The sequence below is a fragment of the Coffea eugenioides genome, chromosome 9 (assembly GCF_003713205.1).
Source record: "Coffea eugenioides isolate CCC68of chromosome 9, Ceug_1.0, whole genome shotgun sequence".
NCBI classification, from domain to species: domain Eukaryota; kingdom Viridiplantae; phylum Streptophyta; class Magnoliopsida; order Gentianales; family Rubiaceae; genus Coffea; species Coffea eugenioides.
In genome coordinates, this window is record NC_040043.1 from 13,571,145 (window position 1) to 13,590,691 (window position 19,547).

General features: G+C 34.6%; 2 protein-coding genes across 2 annotated transcripts; one reads left to right on the forward strand and one right to left on the reverse strand.

Annotated features, from left to right (window-relative positions):
* Positions 1-4,854: 4,854 nt before the first annotated feature.
* LOC113782244 (probable LRR receptor-like serine/threonine-protein kinase At3g47570) lies at positions 4,855-9,564 on the reverse strand. Its single transcript, XM_027328147.1, has 4 exons — positions 8,721-9,564; positions 7,420-7,491; positions 5,338-7,338; positions 4,855-5,216 (listed from the first exon to the last, which is right to left on the reverse strand). The coding sequence occupies exons 1-4, from the start codon at positions 9,562-9,564 to the stop codon at positions 4,855-4,857; spliced, it is 3,279 nt and encodes a 1,092-aa protein (XP_027183948.1).
* Positions 9,565-17,805: 8,241 nt separating this feature from the next.
* On the forward strand, positions 17,806-18,906 carry LOC113782245 (putative wall-associated receptor kinase-like 11). The gene has a single exon (XM_027328148.1). It carries the CDS (start codon positions 17,848-17,850, stop codon positions 18,904-18,906), a length of 1,059 nt encoding a protein of 352 aa, XP_027183949.1. The 5' UTR covers positions 17,806-17,847.
* Positions 18,907-19,547: the final 641 nt, after the last annotated feature.

A 19,547-nucleotide genomic window follows, 5' to 3' on the forward strand; every position in this document is an offset into this window, starting at 1 on the left:
CACCGCATTTGGAGATTGTTCACTGGATTCATTCACTAGAACGATTTGATGTTAGGCTCTCCTTTTTTGCACTTTAATTCCATTTTTCAACTACATCTTTAGATCCTTGTTCTTGAGACTCTTGCAACTCCATGTCATTTGTCAGGATAATTGCATTCTCGTCTTTCTTAAGGTCGATGATGGTTTGTGAGGGTAATTCTTCACACATTTGAAAAGCCAATTGCGTCACTTTAGATGCCATCAGACACAGTTGATTCTTTATGTCACGAATGTTCATTTCTGTCTCCTGTTGAAATCAATATATGTTAGCAACTAATAATTTTATCATTTTTTCAAGAGACATACCTGACGTGGGTGATGGTTGTTGTTGTTGATATTGATGTTGAAAATCGATTGGTTCTGATGCATAATTAAAGTTGGAATTATTTCACCATTCTTGATCATACCCATATGAATAAGGATCAAATTGGGGTAAAAAATTTTCAAACTTATTGATTGAGGCATTCAGGTAATCTTGAAATTCAATGCACATACCGGTTGAATGATCCGTGCCATAACAAATTTCACAAGTTGCAGTAGCCATTTTTTCTATGAGAAAACTCAATGAATTTGAATGTTGATCATCAGAAAAAGCACAAGCCTCATTACCTTTCGTAGGAATAAAATCCAGTTTATCACCAAAATACGGAATATTAGCAGCCATAAACAAAAAAAAAAGAGAAAAATAAAAATAAAAACAAGATGAACTCAAAAAGAAACAAACTAATCAGGCACCAGTCCCCGGCAACGGTGCCAAAAATTGACAGGAGTTGAGCCTATGCAATAATAATTACCTACTCAAGAAAAATACAAATTTGTATATAGCGGTGAGTACGGTTGAATCCATAGGGATTGGGGATAATTTATTTCTTTTACAGTCCAGAGATGGGGGTTTGTATGAAAATATAAAAACAACTAATTAACCAACTAATGAAATAACTAACGGAAATAAATAAGAATTAATCAATAGCAGATACGACTCTAATCAAAGATGCAACTTTTCAGACACGGTCCATTTAACTGATCATTGATGCAATGATAATTCAATTACTCATTAATAGATTCGTTATAATTGCCATACACGAGACAAACAACCAACTTTTTCTTACTTTATCGATAGTCAAGGTACGACCGTTAACTATTTCCCTAACCAAGAAATAACTCTAGGTACGATTGTAGGATTCAATTCCTAAATTGCATTAAGTATTAGAAAAATCCAACCCTAACCAACAAACACGCTATGAGGGTTTGTTTAAATTAGATCATATGTTTCCCTAACATGACCAATCACACTAGTTGCCACTGGTATTAACCAATCAAACAATTACGGATTTAACCGGTTAATTTGGCAGTAGATTATTAGGTTAATTTGAATATCGGACCCTTGACATTCAAATAACAAAACAATCATAAGAAGTTAAATCAGAAAATGTACGAATACCAATGAATAAAAGAAATAAATAAAAATAATTCGATCTCACAGATGTTCGGAACCGTGACTTCAAGTTGACCCTTAATTAGAAAATGGAGATTTAGCTACGCATCTTAGAAGAAATTCTGCCAGACTCCATGAAATCTGATTGCAATTGGTTTTCCTCTAAAACTAATGAAAGCAAGACGAATTGAGAGGCCATGCGGCCGTCCTCCCTCCTTGCAAAGCAAAGAGTTCTGAAGCTTTTATTTTTGGCCGAAGTCCTAATCAAATGGGAATCTGGCCTTTTCTCTCCTAGTTTCCTAATTCAAGTCTACTACCAAATTAAACTAGTCTCCTAAATAGAAAAATAAACCACAAAAGAAAGTATTTCAATTTTCCTAATTCAACCATAAACTAATAATTAGAATTCAATTCTTCCAAATCTTCCTCTAAGGCTGCCCAGAGTTTGAATTGAACTTGGAAACAGGTCCTGAACGTGTCACCATCAAATTAATTGAAAAATTGCCCCTTTTTGTCACGTTTTGTTCTTTTTCCTACAATTAGCACCATTAACCAAATATAAGTAGAATCCATCAATTAACGCAATATTTGGTAAAATAAAAGAGGGAAATAGCCATAAAATTAATGGCAAAAATGCAACCTATCAATTACGGTACTTGCAGCTATTAACTTTGTGTTCACAAATACTACTTCTATGCAGAGAATTTGTCTAATTAGGTAACCATGTTATTTTACACACACATTGGCAGAAGGTTGCTTGTATAGTTCAAGATTCATAACTAAAGAAATAGTTAGCACTTCGAGAAGCAAAGAAATGTAGGGAATAGGAACCACCACACCAAAGTCTTCAAATTTTGTGTTTTTTTCCTTTCAAATTTGGAAAGATTTTAAACATTTTACTTACAAATTAAACCTTATGTTCGTGCAAAAATTTTATAAACTTTCATGTTGATTCAAATATTATAAATATATGAAGTCCAACTCCTCAAAGTAATTTTAATTATCCTAACGTTGATTTGGAAGTTTTGAAAATTTTTTAATGCAAATTAATTTGCTAGCAAAATCTCATAATGAAACGGGTGTTGGGATTTCCAGATTCATTGCAATTCATGGCATCTTCTTTTATGGAAAAGTGTTGGGTTTAGTGGTAAGGTGAAAGGAATTATAAAAAAAAGGAATCCTGAATTCAAGGCCTCCCACTTATAAAAAGGAAATTGAAAAGAACAAGGCATCGTCTCTTAGGCGTGGTGGGAATTTTAGTAGGATCTAAGGACCAGTCAAAACTAAATCCAAGGTTCCAAGATGATCCGAAATGATAAGTTTTAACATTTTGAAGTTGAACAAGATGCCAGCAAAAGGCCTCCATCTAATTTTGAAAGGTGCATAATTTTTAACAAAAACGAAAAACCTATAAGTAATACACATGATTCAAGCTTTTCTAGGAAAAAAGTTCTTTGTCACCTTCAAATTCAGCTTTGTTTGGAAAGCAATTTTTACATTTTTGGTGAATACATTCTTAATCACTTTTTTTTTTTACCTTTTTTACATCAAATAGTTATAATATATTTAAGAGGAGTTTTGGTTAGGCATCAAACCAAAAGAGCAAGTCATGGGCCTTTGAACCATTAAACATTTAGTGCTATTTAAACTCTTTTGTATTTTCAGTTTTAGGTGCTTTTTGACCTTAGGAATTATTTCCTAGATTTTGAATTCTTTCTTTTGTACTCTTTTTCTGTTATAGTAAATCTGCTACTTCTTCGCCCTTGAACGTAGGTCAATTTGGCCGAACCACGTAAAATTCTGTTTCCTCTTTTCTTGATTTATTTATTATGTTATTGTCATTATTGAGTTGCTAAAAATCCTATATATTATTCTCGTTGGTCGATTTCCTGGGACCAAAACTAACAGAAGTTGATGCGAAAACTGAGTTTTCAAAATAATGTTGTTGAGCAATGCTTTGCTAGTTTCTTGGATTGAGTAAATTCAGACTGAAGATGCATCAGCATTTTCCATCCACTTAACAGGTTTATCAATAAGACTAAATTGGTGGGCATCTAGAACATCAAGGTGCAAATTGTCCAAAAAGAAATTCATTTAGGTTCAGAATAATGCTATAGATTTTTTCATTCGAGCACAACAGTACCAACAGGTATGCTTTATATATATATATGTATATATATATATATGTATATATATACATATAATAATCAGTTAACAGGACAGTAAGTCTCCTTTGTATACATAGCAGCGAGTCAACTTGGCTTTGCTTATTATAGTACTTTTAATTTCTCTGCAGCATTGGGAAATGATAAGCACAAGAATAAAATTAAATTAAACACCTAATGCATCTTAAGTAGTTCGCAGATTCATTGCAATTCAAGGCATGCTTTCTTAACCTTGGTGAATATCATAGTGGGATCCAAGGGCCAATTAGCAATAACTCCCAAAGAGTAAAGATTAATAAAAATTGATCAAGTTTAACATTTGGAAGTTAAACGGGATAACAACAAAATTTCAAAGGCTTTCGTGATTTCTTTTTCCTTCTTTCAGGATAGTATGTACTGGAACAGCTTAAATTTCTCAAAATGTCTCATGGGTATTATTAATAGCTAAGCCTTGATTAGAGATTGAAAATGTCTCATGGTTTCTCACTACGTGCATTAGCTTTTAGTCACCTTCCATCACTCTCGTTGTCTTTGAATGCTTAGTTTTATGATCATAATTCCACTACTCGTTTGTCAAATTCTTGGGTTTTTTATAATGTCTTGTTTCCTTTGGTTTATCGTAGATTTTGTGTGCCATGGAAAATTGATGTCATAACAATTTTTTAAAGGCATCAATTGCAGTATCTGCAAGTAGTACGAAATCTTTCATTCTTTTGAGGAAGTGTCCGTTAATATATAAATAACAAGAATTTTCTTTAGTAACAAATAATATACTAGCCATTCCTAATATTAGTTAAATTTAGTTCGCCATCTAATCAAACTAAATTTGAATAACATCCAAACTCTCGTTCAACTCTCGTAAAAGATTACTCCTTAATTAACTTGAAATAGAAAAGGAATCTCCTTTTACATTTTATTCTGCAACTGCATATTTAAGATTAAGAAGGTCGATATTTAAGCGCTAATAAGAGAAAGGAAATGTTTTGATTAATTTTATCATGCAGTACATGAATTCAAGAAAGACTACGAAAAGGATTACAGCCCCGTAACCACTCATGAAGCATAATGAGTGATATAATTCCATTTCTACTTGACCTCATCTAGCTGAGATTTCTCCAAGCCCCGTGGCCAATACAAGATTATTACCCAACCAGACAACTAAGTAGAAGCCAGGAGAGTTGGGAAAACTACAAATCTCAAAGAGAACGTGCACCTTTAAGACGTCCTTGAATGGAGGGCACTTATGTACTGAAGCTTGATCTTTTTGAGCGCAACAAGAACATCTTGTATGTTGCTTCTCTCTCTTGGAGATTCCATCGTGCAGTCCAGAGCCACTTTCATGATTGAGGCTATACAACTTCGGTTTTCAACAAAGTATTCATCATTTTCCTTCAGCAAATTAGCATCGATTACATGAGCTAATCCATCAGGTATTGAATTAGTTATCCAACTCTTCAAGCTCAAGTTTTCGCCAAACATTTCACTATTAGGTTTTGTTCTTGTGAAGACTTCCATCATCATAATTCCAAAACTGTAGGTATCACATTTTGTTGATACTAATCCTTCCAATCCATACTCTGCAAGAAATATATAAAATTCATCTATGTTCTTATATTGGTTGTAATTTTTAATATTTGGCATTTTCAACAGCAAATAATTGAGGAAATAGTACTTTAGTCGTATTAGAAAATTCTTCACCTGGTGCGAGATAGCCAAGTGTGGCTAGTGTTTCGGTGTATGTGATGCTGTTATCCTCACCCAACAACTTTGTAAGGCCAAAATCACTTAGATGGGCAACCATGTCTTGATCCAGCAGGACATTACTCGGTTTCAAATCACAGTGAATTACTGGAGTTGAATACTCACAGTGGAGATATTGCAATGCACATGCAACATCAATCAATATGTCTAATCTCTGCATCAGATCCAGAAAATAGTTGTGCGAATACAACCACTTCTCAAGACTCCCATTAGGCATGAACTCAAGCACTAATGCCTTAAACTCAGGGTTAGAGCAACTGGTGATGACTCCTGTGAGGTTTCTGTGGCGAAGATTGCGCAGTACTTCACATTCTACATCAAAACTCCTGAATGCTCCTTCGACTTGTAAATTGAAAACTTTAGCAGCCACGACCCTTCCATCATCAAGAGTACCTCTATAAACAGATCCAAAGCTTCCAGTTCCCAACAAATTGCTTTCGCTGTACCCATTAGTTGCTTTTAGAAGTTCGAAATATGAAATTCTTTCTGGCATTGCAACTAAGGATAAATTTGCTCCACTGGAAAGTCCATCTTTCTTTCCATACCTTAGGTAAAAAAATCCAAAGGACAAGACTCCCATTGCTATTATCATCCCCAGAAGAATATAAATCGTTTGACGCACTTTTTTTGTTCTCGATCTATGAGCTGAAATATTTGGGCATGGAGGCACATGAAACCTTTGAGCTCCACACAGTGCTTGATTTGCAGTGAAGGATTCGGCAGTGAAGTTGATAAAAGGCCCTTTGGAAGGAACTTCACCAATTAAATTGTTAAAAGAGACATTGAAATGTCTAAGATACCGAAGGTTCTCCATTGACATTGAAACCGATCCAGAGAGAAAGTTATGTGATAGATCCAATGACTCCAAGCTTAACATCTTGCCGATCGACTCTGGGATTGATCCTTGCAATCTGTTGTGTGCTAGAGAGAGATTTTGCAGGTTCTGGATCTCTCCAATTGTGTCAGGAATGGCACCCGAGAACTGATTGGTTGACAAATCTACCAAATTTGCCATCTGCATATTCGTAATTGCTTGCGGCAGAGATCCACTCAGCAAATTTGAGGAGAGGTCAAGCTCCAAGAGATCTTTCAGGTTCCATATTTCTACAGGTAGGGAAGAATTTAGTCTATTGTGGCTTAGGTTAAGATTCCTCAGGGAAGTAAAATTTCCCATGCACTTTGGTATTGAGCCCATAATTTGATTTTGTCCAAGATCTATTGTAGCCAAGTCATAGAGAGCACAAAGAAACTCTAGGGGCACTTTGCTTAGTTTGTTCACACTAAGATCCATTCCTTGAAGCTTTCGTAAATCTTTTATCCTAGCTGGCAACGACCCATTTAGCTCATTGTTGGATAGATCTAACTGGATCAAACTACTAAAGTTTCCAATTCCATCAGGAATGCTGCCCTTGATTTTACAATCTGATGCAGATAACAGTTGAAGGGAAGTTGAAAGATTACTAACTGAGTCTGGAATGATCCCATTGAATGGATTGTCACTCAAGACCAATATTGACAAATATTGGCATTTTGTCAATGAAGAGATGAAGCTCAACTCTTGAGATGAGGAGTCGCTCGTTAAATTGTTGCCGAATAGATTCAGTAGTTCCAGGAGACTTAGGTCCCCCAAGGAAGTAGGAATTGGACCTGTGAACTTGTTAGTACCAAAATCTACTCTACGAAGTTTAGAAGAATTTGAGATTGAGGTAGGTAATACTCCAGAGAAGGAATTAATGCCGAGGTAAAGCTCTTCTAGATTGGGAAGCCTATAACCGAATGTGGATGGCAGATTGCCTGAAAGTTGATTTTGTGTAAGTGACATAATAATCAACTTTGAGAGGTTGAAGATCTCTATTGGTATGGAACCAGTTAAGCTACTGAAATCCATGTTGATGTGTTGGAGAAAGTAGCAGTTACCAACCTCTCGTGGTATTGCACCTGCCAAAATAAAATTGAGCATATACATTAAAATATATAAGTCTCTATATTCTGTAAGTTTTGTAAAATAAATGGTCATACCTGCTAAGTTGTTTGATCTGAAATCTAGTGTTTTCATCATAGTTGAGTTACCAATTTCTTTTGGAATTTCACCTACAAAATGTGGATGCAATAAAAATCAACAAGTTGAGATCATTGATGGACGTTTTGAATTAACCGAGAAAATTGATAGGCCAAAAGCAAAAAATTGGCCACAGTCTGGCACCCTCGACATTTTGAAATTGACTTGTTTCGAAATCAAATTAAAAAGACATCTTAAAGTAAATGCATGTAAAGTTAACTAAAATTTTCAAAATCTTTTTCACTATTTTATAGTATCCTAAGAAAATACGAATATATTTTGACCATTAACTTGTCCATCAGGACCATATTATCTGCTCCATGTATTCATGGTTTTCCTAGCTGTAAAGGAGCAGAAAATTCTGAAAATCTTTGGTAACAATTCTTTCCTCGAGGCAGTATTCTGAAAATTCGTTTGGCAGAAACAGTCTATAACTCTAAATTTTTCTTGTATTTTTTGCCTTTTCAATTGGGAATATGGAAAGATAAGAGTAAGGTTTTATTTGAGAATACAATTAAGTACTTAAATTTCATGGGTTCAGGCCTTAACATATCCATAGGTGTGTGTTGTCAAAAAATAGAACATTTTAATTAATTAAGTGCCTCTAAATTCTCTAAATAAAACATATTTAAAAAATAAGCAAGAAGCTATTCACTTACCATTTAATGCAAATGCAAAATTTATTACTTTGTTACATATCTACAGACATTGACATATGAGCAAAAATAAACTATTGAAAATTGTGCTAAAGTTTGTTTTTTCTCAAATAAATTTATTTTCCCAAGCACATTTTTTATATTATAATTTTATTTTAATATGTGGTTCATTTTTTGCTATTTTTTAATATCTTATTGTCAATGAAATTAAATTATACATATTATAAATAAAGTATAACATTTTAACATCATCATTAATGAATAAATCAACATAATAACAAAATTATGAAATATATGAAATTCGGTATTAAGTTGTTTACAATTATCTAACAGGCATACTGTATTCAGTATTCAGATTTAGATAATAAGTTGTATCATGATACTTAACATTTAGTAATTTAATGGATTCATATTTCAAATTTTAAATTTCAAATTTCAGATTTATATTTATCAAACACACTCTAAATATTGTGCAAGATATGTGCTATTTTTGTTAGAACAAACCAACTTCTGGATCTAGATCTGCACAAATTCACTACAACATAAAACAATTCATTTAATTTGGCTTTGTCCATGTATGGTAAAAGAATTAACAAGGATCCTACCTTCTAAATGGTTGATACCCAAGTATAGCTCCTCAAGCTTCTTCAGTTCTCCAATTTCTTTTGGTACGGCACCTCCAAATTCATTGAGAGACAAAGACAGCACCTGAAGTTCTGAACACTGGGCTAAAGCACTTGATGGTAATTGACCATTTAACTTGTTCATTGATAGGTCAAGGATACTCAGTCTAGGAAGACGGTAACACATGTCACTTGGAAGAACTCCGGATAGGCCATTATCCATAAGGTGAATGATTTGCAGCGAGGAAATATTGAAAATCCCCATGGGAATGTTTCCTTGCAGAGGGTTGAACGAAAGATATATAGTCTCTAGCTTTGACAAGTTAGAGATGGAAGATGGGATACGACCAGTGAAACTATTGTTTCCAAGATTCAAGTGACGAAGTTTAGGAAATGAACCAATCCACCAGGGTAACTCTCCTTTGAGATTGTTGATGCCCAAATTAAGTACTTTTAATCGGCGCAAACGAGCAATTTCATGCGGCATCTCTCCGTGGAAATTGTTGTTTCTCATGTCAAGCGAAACAAGAAATGATAGGTTCCCCAATTGTGGAGGTAAGGTGCCGGAAAAATTCATGTTTGAAATACTTAAGCCGGTCACTCTGAGATGCCGAAAGCCGCAGGTCACTCCAATCCATTCACATACAGAAGATCTGACAGACCAGTTGTTTGCCAAGATTTGGTGAGGGTCAAATGAGATGTGAGATCTCAAGGCAAGAAGAGATGACTGATCAGTGGTAATATTGGTCGGAAGCATGGCTAAGGAAGCTGAAAGAAAACACAGCAACACAAATCCAAAAGGGGAGAGGTTGTGAAGTTTCTCCATGGCTAATGTTTGCTACCTGATAGGTGAGGAGTCGCATCATATATAGTCTCAGTAATATAGGTTTGGTAATTTTTTGACAGTGATGTAATTGTCATGCTGATTAGAATTTCTTTGACTGCTTTTCTAGGGAATTGTACAGTAAAGTTATGACTCTATGTCCATGTCACCATTTGCTTTATGTAAAGAGTAGAATTTAGTTTCATAAAAGCTATAATTCTTCCGAAGGTTTGAGATAAATTTTCTCTGAGTTTTTAATATACGAGCTGTATGACATAAGCTTAGTAAATATTTTACTTCTGCATTCATATAATATTGATTTCTCATGTCAAAGTCTAATAGTAAAGTTAGACCTTCTATTTTATGATTGATGTAATTTGAGGACCTTGAGTTGCCACAGCCCGAAAGAGAGGGAAGTGATCCATGGCTAATCTAAGGGGCTTCAAATGTACGAAGGAGAAAGCAAAAATAGGAAATTCATTATTTAATCCCTTAAATTTTTGTTTATTCTTTTACACCACCTTTGCATTAAAAACCTATTTCAAGACAAAACTGCACAGTTTGATGATGCGCATTCTTGGGAATAATGCAACTTAATTATTTGACCACATAATACATTATAAGTCTTGGTCATTATACAAGAGACAAAATTGATTGCCTCTCAACTGTTCTGAACAATGACTTTGTATTGATCAACGACTTTAGACAGAAAATCAACTCAATTGTGCAAGAAACGCTAGAAAATTAAGGATGGCTCAACCCCACGTTTGCAAGAATAATGCTGGAGAGGTTCAGAAATCAAGAAACAAGAAAATAAGCACTATCAATACTATCGAGCCACCGCTATGACTCGTTAATTTGCAATCAAAAGATGAGAGATGTATGTCGAAATTATACAAATAGAACAGTTCAAATTATGACTTAGTGAATTTACTTAAGTAAAATCTTCCACTAGTTTGGACTAATCATCAATTTCCTAGTATTTTACTGTTTTTTTTCTTTCTGGGGCAATAAAGATCGTCTCTATATACCTCCTAAAAAAAGCACTCTTGTTTCAATTTATTCTTCTCAAATAGAGGCAAAAATATGTTTAGACTAACATGTTTAGGAAAACATTCATTTACACTCTTCCCACCTCCAACTATCAGGCATAAGATTCAAATTCTGAATCTAATAGTAGGAAAAACTGTAGGGATCCTCTCGTTTTTTGTTGACAAAACTAAAGGCAAAAGATAGCTACTAATTTTAGATAAATGATGTTAAAGTAAACCTCTCTTTTTTTTTTTTTTTTTGGCTTGGTACAGTTTTTCATGTTATGTTGTTGTCTTACGGTACTTGCAGCTATTAACTTTGTGTTCACAAATACTACTTCTATGCCGAGAATTTGTCTAATTAGGTAACCATGTTATTTTACAAACACATTGGCAAAAGGTTGCTGGTATAGTTCAAGATTCATATCTAAAGAAATAGTTAGCACTTCGAGAAGCAAAGAAAGGTAGGGAATAGGAGCCACCACACCAAAGTCTTCAAATTTTGTGTTTTTTCCCTTTCAAATTTGGAAAGATTTTAAACACTTTACTTACAAATTAAACATTATGTTCGTGCAAAAATTTTTATAAACTTTCATGTTGATTAGAATATTATAAATATATGAAGTTCAACTCTTCAAAATAATTTTAATTATCCTAACGTTGATTTGGAAGTTTTGAAAATTTTTTAATGCAAATTAATTTGCTAGCAAAATCTCATAATGAAACGGGTGTTGGGATTTCCAGATTCATTGCAATTCACGGCATCTTCTTTTATGGAAAAGTGTTGGGTTTAGTGGTAAGGTGAAAGGAATTATAAAAAGGGAATCCTGAATTCAAGACCTCCCACTTATAAAAAGGAAATTAAAAAAAAAAAGGGCATCTTCTCTTAGCCGTGGTGGGAATTTTAGTAGGATCAGAGGACCAGTCAAAACTAAATATAAGGTTCCAGGATGATCCGAAATGATGAATTTTAACATTTTGAAGTTGAACAGGATGCCAGCAAAAGGTCTCCATCTAATTTTGAAAGGTGCATAATTTTTAACAAAAACGAAAAACCTATAAGTAGTACACATGATTGAAACATTTCTAGGAAAAAGTTCTTTGTCACCTTCAAATTCGGCTTTGTTTGGAAAGCAATTTTTATATTTTCCGTGAATACATTCTTAATCACTTTTTTTTTTTTTACCTCTTTTACATCAAATAGTTATAGTATATTTGAGAGGAGTTTGGTTAGGCATCAAACCAAAAGAGCAAGTCATGGGTCTTTGGACCATTAAACATTTAGTGCTATTTAACCCCTTTTGTATTTTCAGTTTTAGGTATTTTTTGACCTTAGGAATTATTTCCTAGGTTTTGTATTCTTTTTCTGTTATAGTAAATTTGCTTCCCCTTCGTCCATGAACGTAGGTCAATTTGACCGAATCACGTAAAATTCTGTTTCTCTTTGTTTGATTTATTTGTTATGTTATTATCATTATTGGGTTGCTAAAAATCATATTATTTTCGTTCGTCGATTTCCTGAGACTAGAACTAATAGAAGTTGATGCAAAAACTGGTTTTCGAAATAATGTTGTTGAGCAATGCTTTGCTAGTTTCTTGGATTGAGTAAATTCAGACTGAAGATGTATCAGCATTTTCCATCCACTTAACAGGTTTATCAATAAGACTAAATTGGCGGGCATCTAGAACATCAAGGTGCAAATTGTCGAAAAAGAAATTCATTTAGGTTCCGAATAATGCTATAGATTTTTTCATTCGAGCACAGCAGTAAGAACAGGCATGCTTTCTTTACATGTGTGTATATATATAATAATCAGTTAACAGGACAGCAAGTCTCTTTTGTATACATAGCAGCGAGTCAACTTGGCTTTGCATATTATAGTCCTTTCAGTTTCTCTGCAGCATTGGGAAATGATAAGCACAAGAATAAAATTAAATTAAACACCTAATGCATCTTAAGTAGTTCGCAGATTCATTGCAATTCAAGGCATGCTTTCTTAACCTTGGTGAATATCATCGTGGGATCCAAGGGCCAATTAGCAATAACTCCCAAAGAGTAAAGATTAATAAAAATTGATCAAGTTTAACATTTGGAAGTTAAACGGGATAACAACAAAATTTCAAAGGCTTTCGTGATTTCTTTTTCCTTCTTTCAGGATAGTATGTACTGGAACAGCTTAAATTTCTCAAAATGTCTCATGGGTATTATTAATAGCTAAGCCTTGATTAGAGATTGAAAATGTCTCATGGGTTCCCACTACGTGCATTAGCTTTTAGTCACCTTCCATCACTCTCGTAGTCTTTGAATGCTTAGTTTTATGATCATAATTCCACTACTCGTTTGTCAAATTCTTTGGTTTTTTATAATGTCTTGTTTCGGTTGGTTTATCGTAGATTTAGTGCGCATGGAAAATTGATGCCAAAACAATTTTGTAAAGGCATCAATTGCAGCATCTGCAAGTAGTACGAAATTTCATTCTTTTGAGGAAGTGTCCGTTAATATATAAATAACAAGAATTTTCTTTAGTAACAAAAAATATACTAGCCATTCCTACTATTTGTCAAATTTAGTTTGTCAACTAATCAAACTAAATTTGAATAACATTCAAACTCGTCATTCAATCTCGATTCGATAAATAAATGAATCAAACTTGAACAAATATTTAAACTCATTAAAATAATTAAATAAATTTAAATATTAGGGTGTTCAACTTGATTAGACTTATTTATATCCTTAATGAAGTACAGACTGGTTAGTGGTATTATTTTTTTATGGAAATGACTAAAGGACTTAGCTGCAGGAAAACACTGCAACGGAATTCTAAGAATAAAATGGAAGCGAAAATTTTCCACTATTAAATGCAATTTCAGAGCGGAGGGGGCGATACGGTGCAATCAAATTGACAGGTTGTCAGTCTGTGCAATAATAAAAACCTACTCAACTAAAGTTAATTTCTGTAGATAGTGGTAAGCAGGGTCGAATCCACAGAGACTGGGTGTAATTGTTTCTTTTCGAATCCACAGTAACCAGGGGGTATTTTTGTGTAGAAAGTGACAATCAAATAAATGCAAATAAAATCTAAGAAACTATTAAAAATTAAATAACAAGTTACTAAAACCAAATGAATGATAACTAAGGTTTTAGCCAAGAAATAACTTCAGCAATGGTGCACCTAATTGATCATTGAAGCAAAGGCAATTCCAATTATTTATCAATAAATAGGTTATAACTACCAAACAAGCAATGGCAGTCAACCCCTCCTTACCGTGTCGGTGATCAAGGTACGCCCGTTAATCACTGCTCTAATTGAGAAATAATCTTAGGTACGCCCGTAGAATTTAATTCCCCAATTGTCTTATGTATTAGAGGAGCCCTATTCTAACCAAATAACGCACTACCAGGGTTATTTTAGATTAGCCCGCGTATTCCCCTGACACAAACCTAATCATGCCAGTTGTTACTATTTTAGAGCAATTAAACAATTACGGATTTAATGCTCTAATTGACAATAGATTACCCAATCAACTAATTATCTGGATCCAAGACAATCAATTAATTAAATAATCACAAGCACTGCAAATAAGGAATATGCGAATACTAATAAATAAAAGAAAAAGATAAAATTAAATCGATCTCACAATTTTAGGCGACCCAAAACCTCCGTTGTTTCTTGACTAAAAAAGAAAATTTAGTTCATCCCTGATGCGAAAAACCCATAGGAAATCGAAGCAACAGTAGCGGCCATCGACTCCGAAATTGGGAAAATTCAATTCACTTCGGCAATGAAGGAAAAGTCAAGATTACAAAGAATGCCCAATTGCTTTTCTTTGCCTTCACATCCGATGGAAGCAACAGCATAATAAGACGAAAAGAGGAAAAGTCAAAACTAAAAACTAAGCTAAAAATAGTGCTAGTCCTCTGCACACTTTTTCTATGCTATTTCCTATTCTCCTTGACTCTAATCTGTCCGGCGGCTCCCCTTGCGGAGAGGACAAAGCCTCTGGACGCCCCCCCAGGTTTGCCTTCTTTTCCCTTTTTTAGTTGCTGTCTTCGGTCAAAATTATCAAAAAGGTCTTGCATCTCCTTGTTCCAAGAATGCCCTTGATTGCCTGCTATTTGAACTCTTTCCCGATGACTATCAAATTGGCCTTGATTGTGATATTTTTGTTTTACTTCCTGAAATAAATGTAAATTACGAAAAGTGAGTAGAATCTAATAATTAATTCAAATCATGTCAGGTAATAGGAAAAATTAATAATAAAATAAATGATAAAATTGCAACCTATCATTAGTGGTATTATTTTTTTATGGAAATGACTAAAGGACTTAGCTGCAGGAAAACACTGCAACGGAATTCTAAGAATAAAATGGAAGCGAAAATTTTCCACTATTAAATGCAATTTCAGAGCGGAGGGGGCGATACGGTGCAATTGTGGTCTCAATCATTTGGAATTCTTATTTGGGCTGTCAATTCTCTTATTTGGGCTGAATTTGTTAAGCCCAATCTTGGGCTAAATTTGTTAAACAATATGTTGATGCCAGAGTAGGGGGGCTTGGCCTAGATTTAAATACATCACCTTTCTCATTTTTGATAGTAATACTTCACCAAAGATATAGTATATTAATTGCAAAATCAAATTTCAACTAAATCATAATTAGTATCACAAACATCAACTTAGATAATAATTTTTTAAATAATGAGTAGCATATAACACAATAGTGATATATTGACAAATGTACAGATGTGGTCTCTTATCAACTAAACATGTAAGTATATCATTTGTACGCGGAGTTTAGCATTGTCCAAACTCGACACATGATGAATCCAAATCTAACCCGATTCCTTAATTTCTTGGGCCAAGCAGGTTAAGTTCCACCCAATCCCACCATTTTGACAATCTAACTTGATTTTTTTAGTGAATAAAAAATTTTGATATGAAGAAATGACATATGACGTCCTTATCAGCATGATTTGATTTTTAACTTTTTATTTGTAGATGACGAGAATTTATCTGTAAGGGAGTATTGTCACCAAAAGATACAACATATGAAATGATATGATCCACAAAATATGACAAATGCATGGAACTGCTTGATGATTTCAATATAATTCACAAACTTAAGAACATGTTCTTGATTTGTAATTGAGGAAACTTAAGAACTTGAAATAGAAAAGGAATCTCCTTCAACATTTTATTCTGCAACTGCATATTTAAGATTAAGAAGGTCGATATTCATGCGCTAATAAAAGAAAGGAAATGTTTTGATGAATTCAATAAAGACTAGAAAAGAATTACAGCCCCGTAACCATTCATGAAGCATAATGAGTAATCATATGACATTTCTACTTGACCTCATCTAGCTGAGATTTCTCCAAGCCCTGCCAATAGAACCCAAATACAAGATTATTGCCCAACCAGACAACTAACTAGAAGCTTGGAGAGTTGGGAAACCTACAAATTTCAGAAAGAACATGCACCTTTAAGATGTCCTTGAACTCTGGGAACTCATGTACTGAAGCTTGATCTTTTTCAGCGCAACAAGAACATCTTGTATGTTGCTACACAAATGTGGTCATCAGCGGATGTCCATCTCTGTGCTTGGATTCACAAAATAATCAAACAGCTACTTCTTCATCTTGCTCTGGAAATGGATGCTGCCAGACCACTATAGCAAAAGAATTCAATTATTTCTCAACTATGGTGCTTACCATGAATACTGCAGATAGATCTTGGAAATCTGCTGTTTGCAGCCTCTCCATGATTGTTAAAAGGGATTTCAATGATTTTGGTAGGTTTAACATTTCCAGGTGCGATGACGATTACAGTGTTCCAATTGTACTTGACTGGGGAATTGGAAATATCAGTTGCCATGAAGCGGTGAAAAGGGGACATCATGTATGCGGCCAGAATAGTAAGTGCATCAATTCGACCAGAGGAGTTGGATAACTGTGTACTTGCTTGCGAGGTTACCAAGGAAATCCTTATCTGCCTAATGGATGCAAAGGTACGTAATGGATTTCTTCTTTCTCCATTTTTGTTTTGGAGTAATTTGGAAGGAGAGAGAATGTGAAGGAAGAGTAAGTTCAGATAGGAAAAAAACATGATTTGCTAAGGTAGTCATGGCTCACATTCGAATTTTGCTAAGGTAATCTTACTAACATGATTTGTTGTAATCTTAACAGGAAGCCGAAAGTACGCAATTACTCTCGTCTATCCATTTTTTTTTTCTTCTTGCTAGCAACAGAAGATTTATTTTTCTTTTTTAGGTAGTTTGTAACAAGGTCATAGTTCTATAGCTAGCGTATCAAAAATTTTATGCAAATCAGGCAGATTTTGTATTTGGGGAGAACATAAGGTGAGAAAACAAATAACTGTCCCTAGACATTACCACCAACAATGTGTGAAGTTCTTTCTTCAAGAGATCAGTTAGTTCCATAGGTCCTCTCAGCAAAGTTTTGGGATTAATTTTAGTTTACTTTTCTCTGCATAATCTGAAAAGATATCAATTCTGTGTGAAATTCTTGGAAAATTACAACTATTCAACCAAGCGGATAGCCGCCACGGAAAACTAACGCTCTACTCAACACAATGTATTGTACGCTTTTCTGAAGACCGCATCAAAATTTAGAACCCCCATATGTAATCGTGCAAATTACCCTCAAGATTGAACAACATACACAAATACAGGGGAAGAAAAAGCCAATCATAGGGGATCGGCTTGGATGTTGATATCAAATAATTATTCTCTATTTTTACAGCACTACATTGGAACGACTTTCTCCGATTTTAAACCCTTAAATTATTCTTGTGACTTTTGGTATGTCGAGTGCCATTTGGTCTAATCTGCACAAGTTTAGAAATAGGTGAAAGATTGCATATAATATTGATTACTTTGTTCCTCTTTTTTTCTGTGGCCAAACTTGACTGCAGATATCAACGAGTGTCAAGTTCCGAAAAGGAATAACTGCCCCAAGGATGCCATATGCGTTAACACTGCAGGCAGCTACGTTTGCACCTGTCGTCCAGGCTACTACAAGAAAGACTTTGGTACTTTATCAAATGCATGCATACCACTACCAGACAAAGGGAAACGATCCATGGCTATTTTCATTTCTTTAGGTACATTTTCACATTATTCAATCCCGCTTCTTGTCAGTACTTTTGTTTGATAGTCCTCCTCTCAATCATAATTTATTGTACAGGCATTGGAATTGCAACTACTTTTCTTATATTAGTCTTTGCATGTGTTTGGATGCACCGAAAGCTTAAAAAAATAGAAGAAAAAGAAGCGAAAAAGAAACTCTTCAAGAGATTGCTGCAGCAGCAGCTATCATCAGGTAAGGGAAGTGTATTTGAAACGAGGCTTTTTGTCACAAAAGAGCTGGAAAAGGCAACCGACAATTTTAATGAAAGTCGTATTCTGGGCAAAGGAGGGCTTGGAACTGTTTACAAAGGAATGCTGTCAGATGGAACTATTGTAGCTGTGAAGAAATCAAACAAAATTGACCGGGATCAACTGTTGCAGTTTATCAATGAAGTGCTTATTCTCTCACAGATAAATCACAGGCACGTAGTGAAATTGTTAGGTTGTTGTTTGGAAACTGAAGTTCCATTACTTGTTTATGAATTTGTGTCAAATGGAACCCTTTCGCAGCACCTTCATGATGACCCTAATGTTGGAATGATCACTTGGGAGAATCGTTTACGTATTGCAGCTGAAGTTGCTGGAGCTCTTTCTTATTTGCACTCATGTGCTTCAACGGCCATTTTTCACAGGGATATCAAGTCAAGCAACATATTGTTAGATGAGAACTACAGGGCGGTTGTCTCCGATTTCGGGCTGTCACGATCAGTTGCTATTGATAGAACACACTTAACTACACTAGTCGGAGGCACATTTGGTTACTTAGACCCAGAGTACTTCCGTTCCGGGCAACTCAATGATAAAAGTGATGTTTATGCCTTTGGAGTAGTTCTTGCCGAACTTCTAACAGGCCAAAAGGCTTTCTCTTCGGATAAATCTGATGTAGGTTTGGTTATCCGGTTTCGATCATCCATGAAGGAAAATCGATTGTTTGAAATCTTGGACAAGATTGTCGCTGATGAAGGCCTAGAAGAGGAAATTCTTTTTGTTGCTAAGCTTGTCAAAAGATGCCTAAAACTCAATGCAAGGAAAAGGCCAGGCATGAAGGAGAGAGCTGCTGAACTTGAACAACTGAGGAGAATAAAGGAAGGGTCAATAGATAAACAAAATTTTCAGGATGGTTATTGCTCAATAAGCGAAAGATCTGATTTTTGCAATTTGATTTAATTACTGAAGATACTGATGAGTAGTTTTTGATCCACAATTTGCATGTATGACTTCACTCATATATATGTTCAACCTTGTCGCATTTGATAGCACTGGAAAGCCAACTTTCACATTGAAAATGCAGTGGTTAAATGTAGTGCTAATTGTCCTTGCACACATGTTTAAAAAATAAATAGAGCTGACATTGCCGATATCAAAATGCAACGGGTAAAAGTATGATTAAAGCAAAATATAAAGGATCCATATTGATAACAGTTAGTATATAACGTTTAAGAAATTAACAAGAAATCATTGTTTATCGGGCCAATACGGAGTAACCCTACAATAATATGATTTGTTTCCTTCATCTATTCTCAAAAAGTTAAAAATCATTAAAAGAGGTCTCACAAGAGGCCTCAAAACTCAGACGCCCGCCGTCTCCACCTCTCCTCTCCGTGAAAATCTCTATTCTCAATTGTTCTTCTCTTTTTCTCCCAAAGGCACGTTTTGTTCTTTGCTTTCTCTCACAAAGGGACATACAGAATTTACCAGTAAATGAAAAGAAGAGAACTCCAAAAGCATTGCATTCAAAAAACATGAACTCGACAGAACAATACCAAATACATATTTCATGTTTCTGTTTCCCTTTTTGATTGAAACAT

Coding starts and splice junctions, on each gene's coding strand:
- LOC113782245 (XM_027328148.1), top strand. CDS start 17,848: ATGCACCGAAAGCTTAAAAAAATAGAAGAAAAAGAAGCGAAAAAGAAA.
- LOC113782244 (XM_027328147.1), bottom strand. CDS start 9,564: ATGGAGAAACTTCACAACCTCTCCCCTTTTGGATTTGTGTTGCTGTGT. Junction 7,492..8,720: donor GGGTATCAACCATTTAGAAG/GTAGGATCCTTG, acceptor CACATTTTGTAG/GTGAAATTCCAAAAGAAATT. Junction 5,217..5,337: donor ACTTGGCTATCTCGCACCAG/GTGAAGAATTTT, acceptor TATTTCTTGCAG/AGTATGGATTGGAAGGATTA.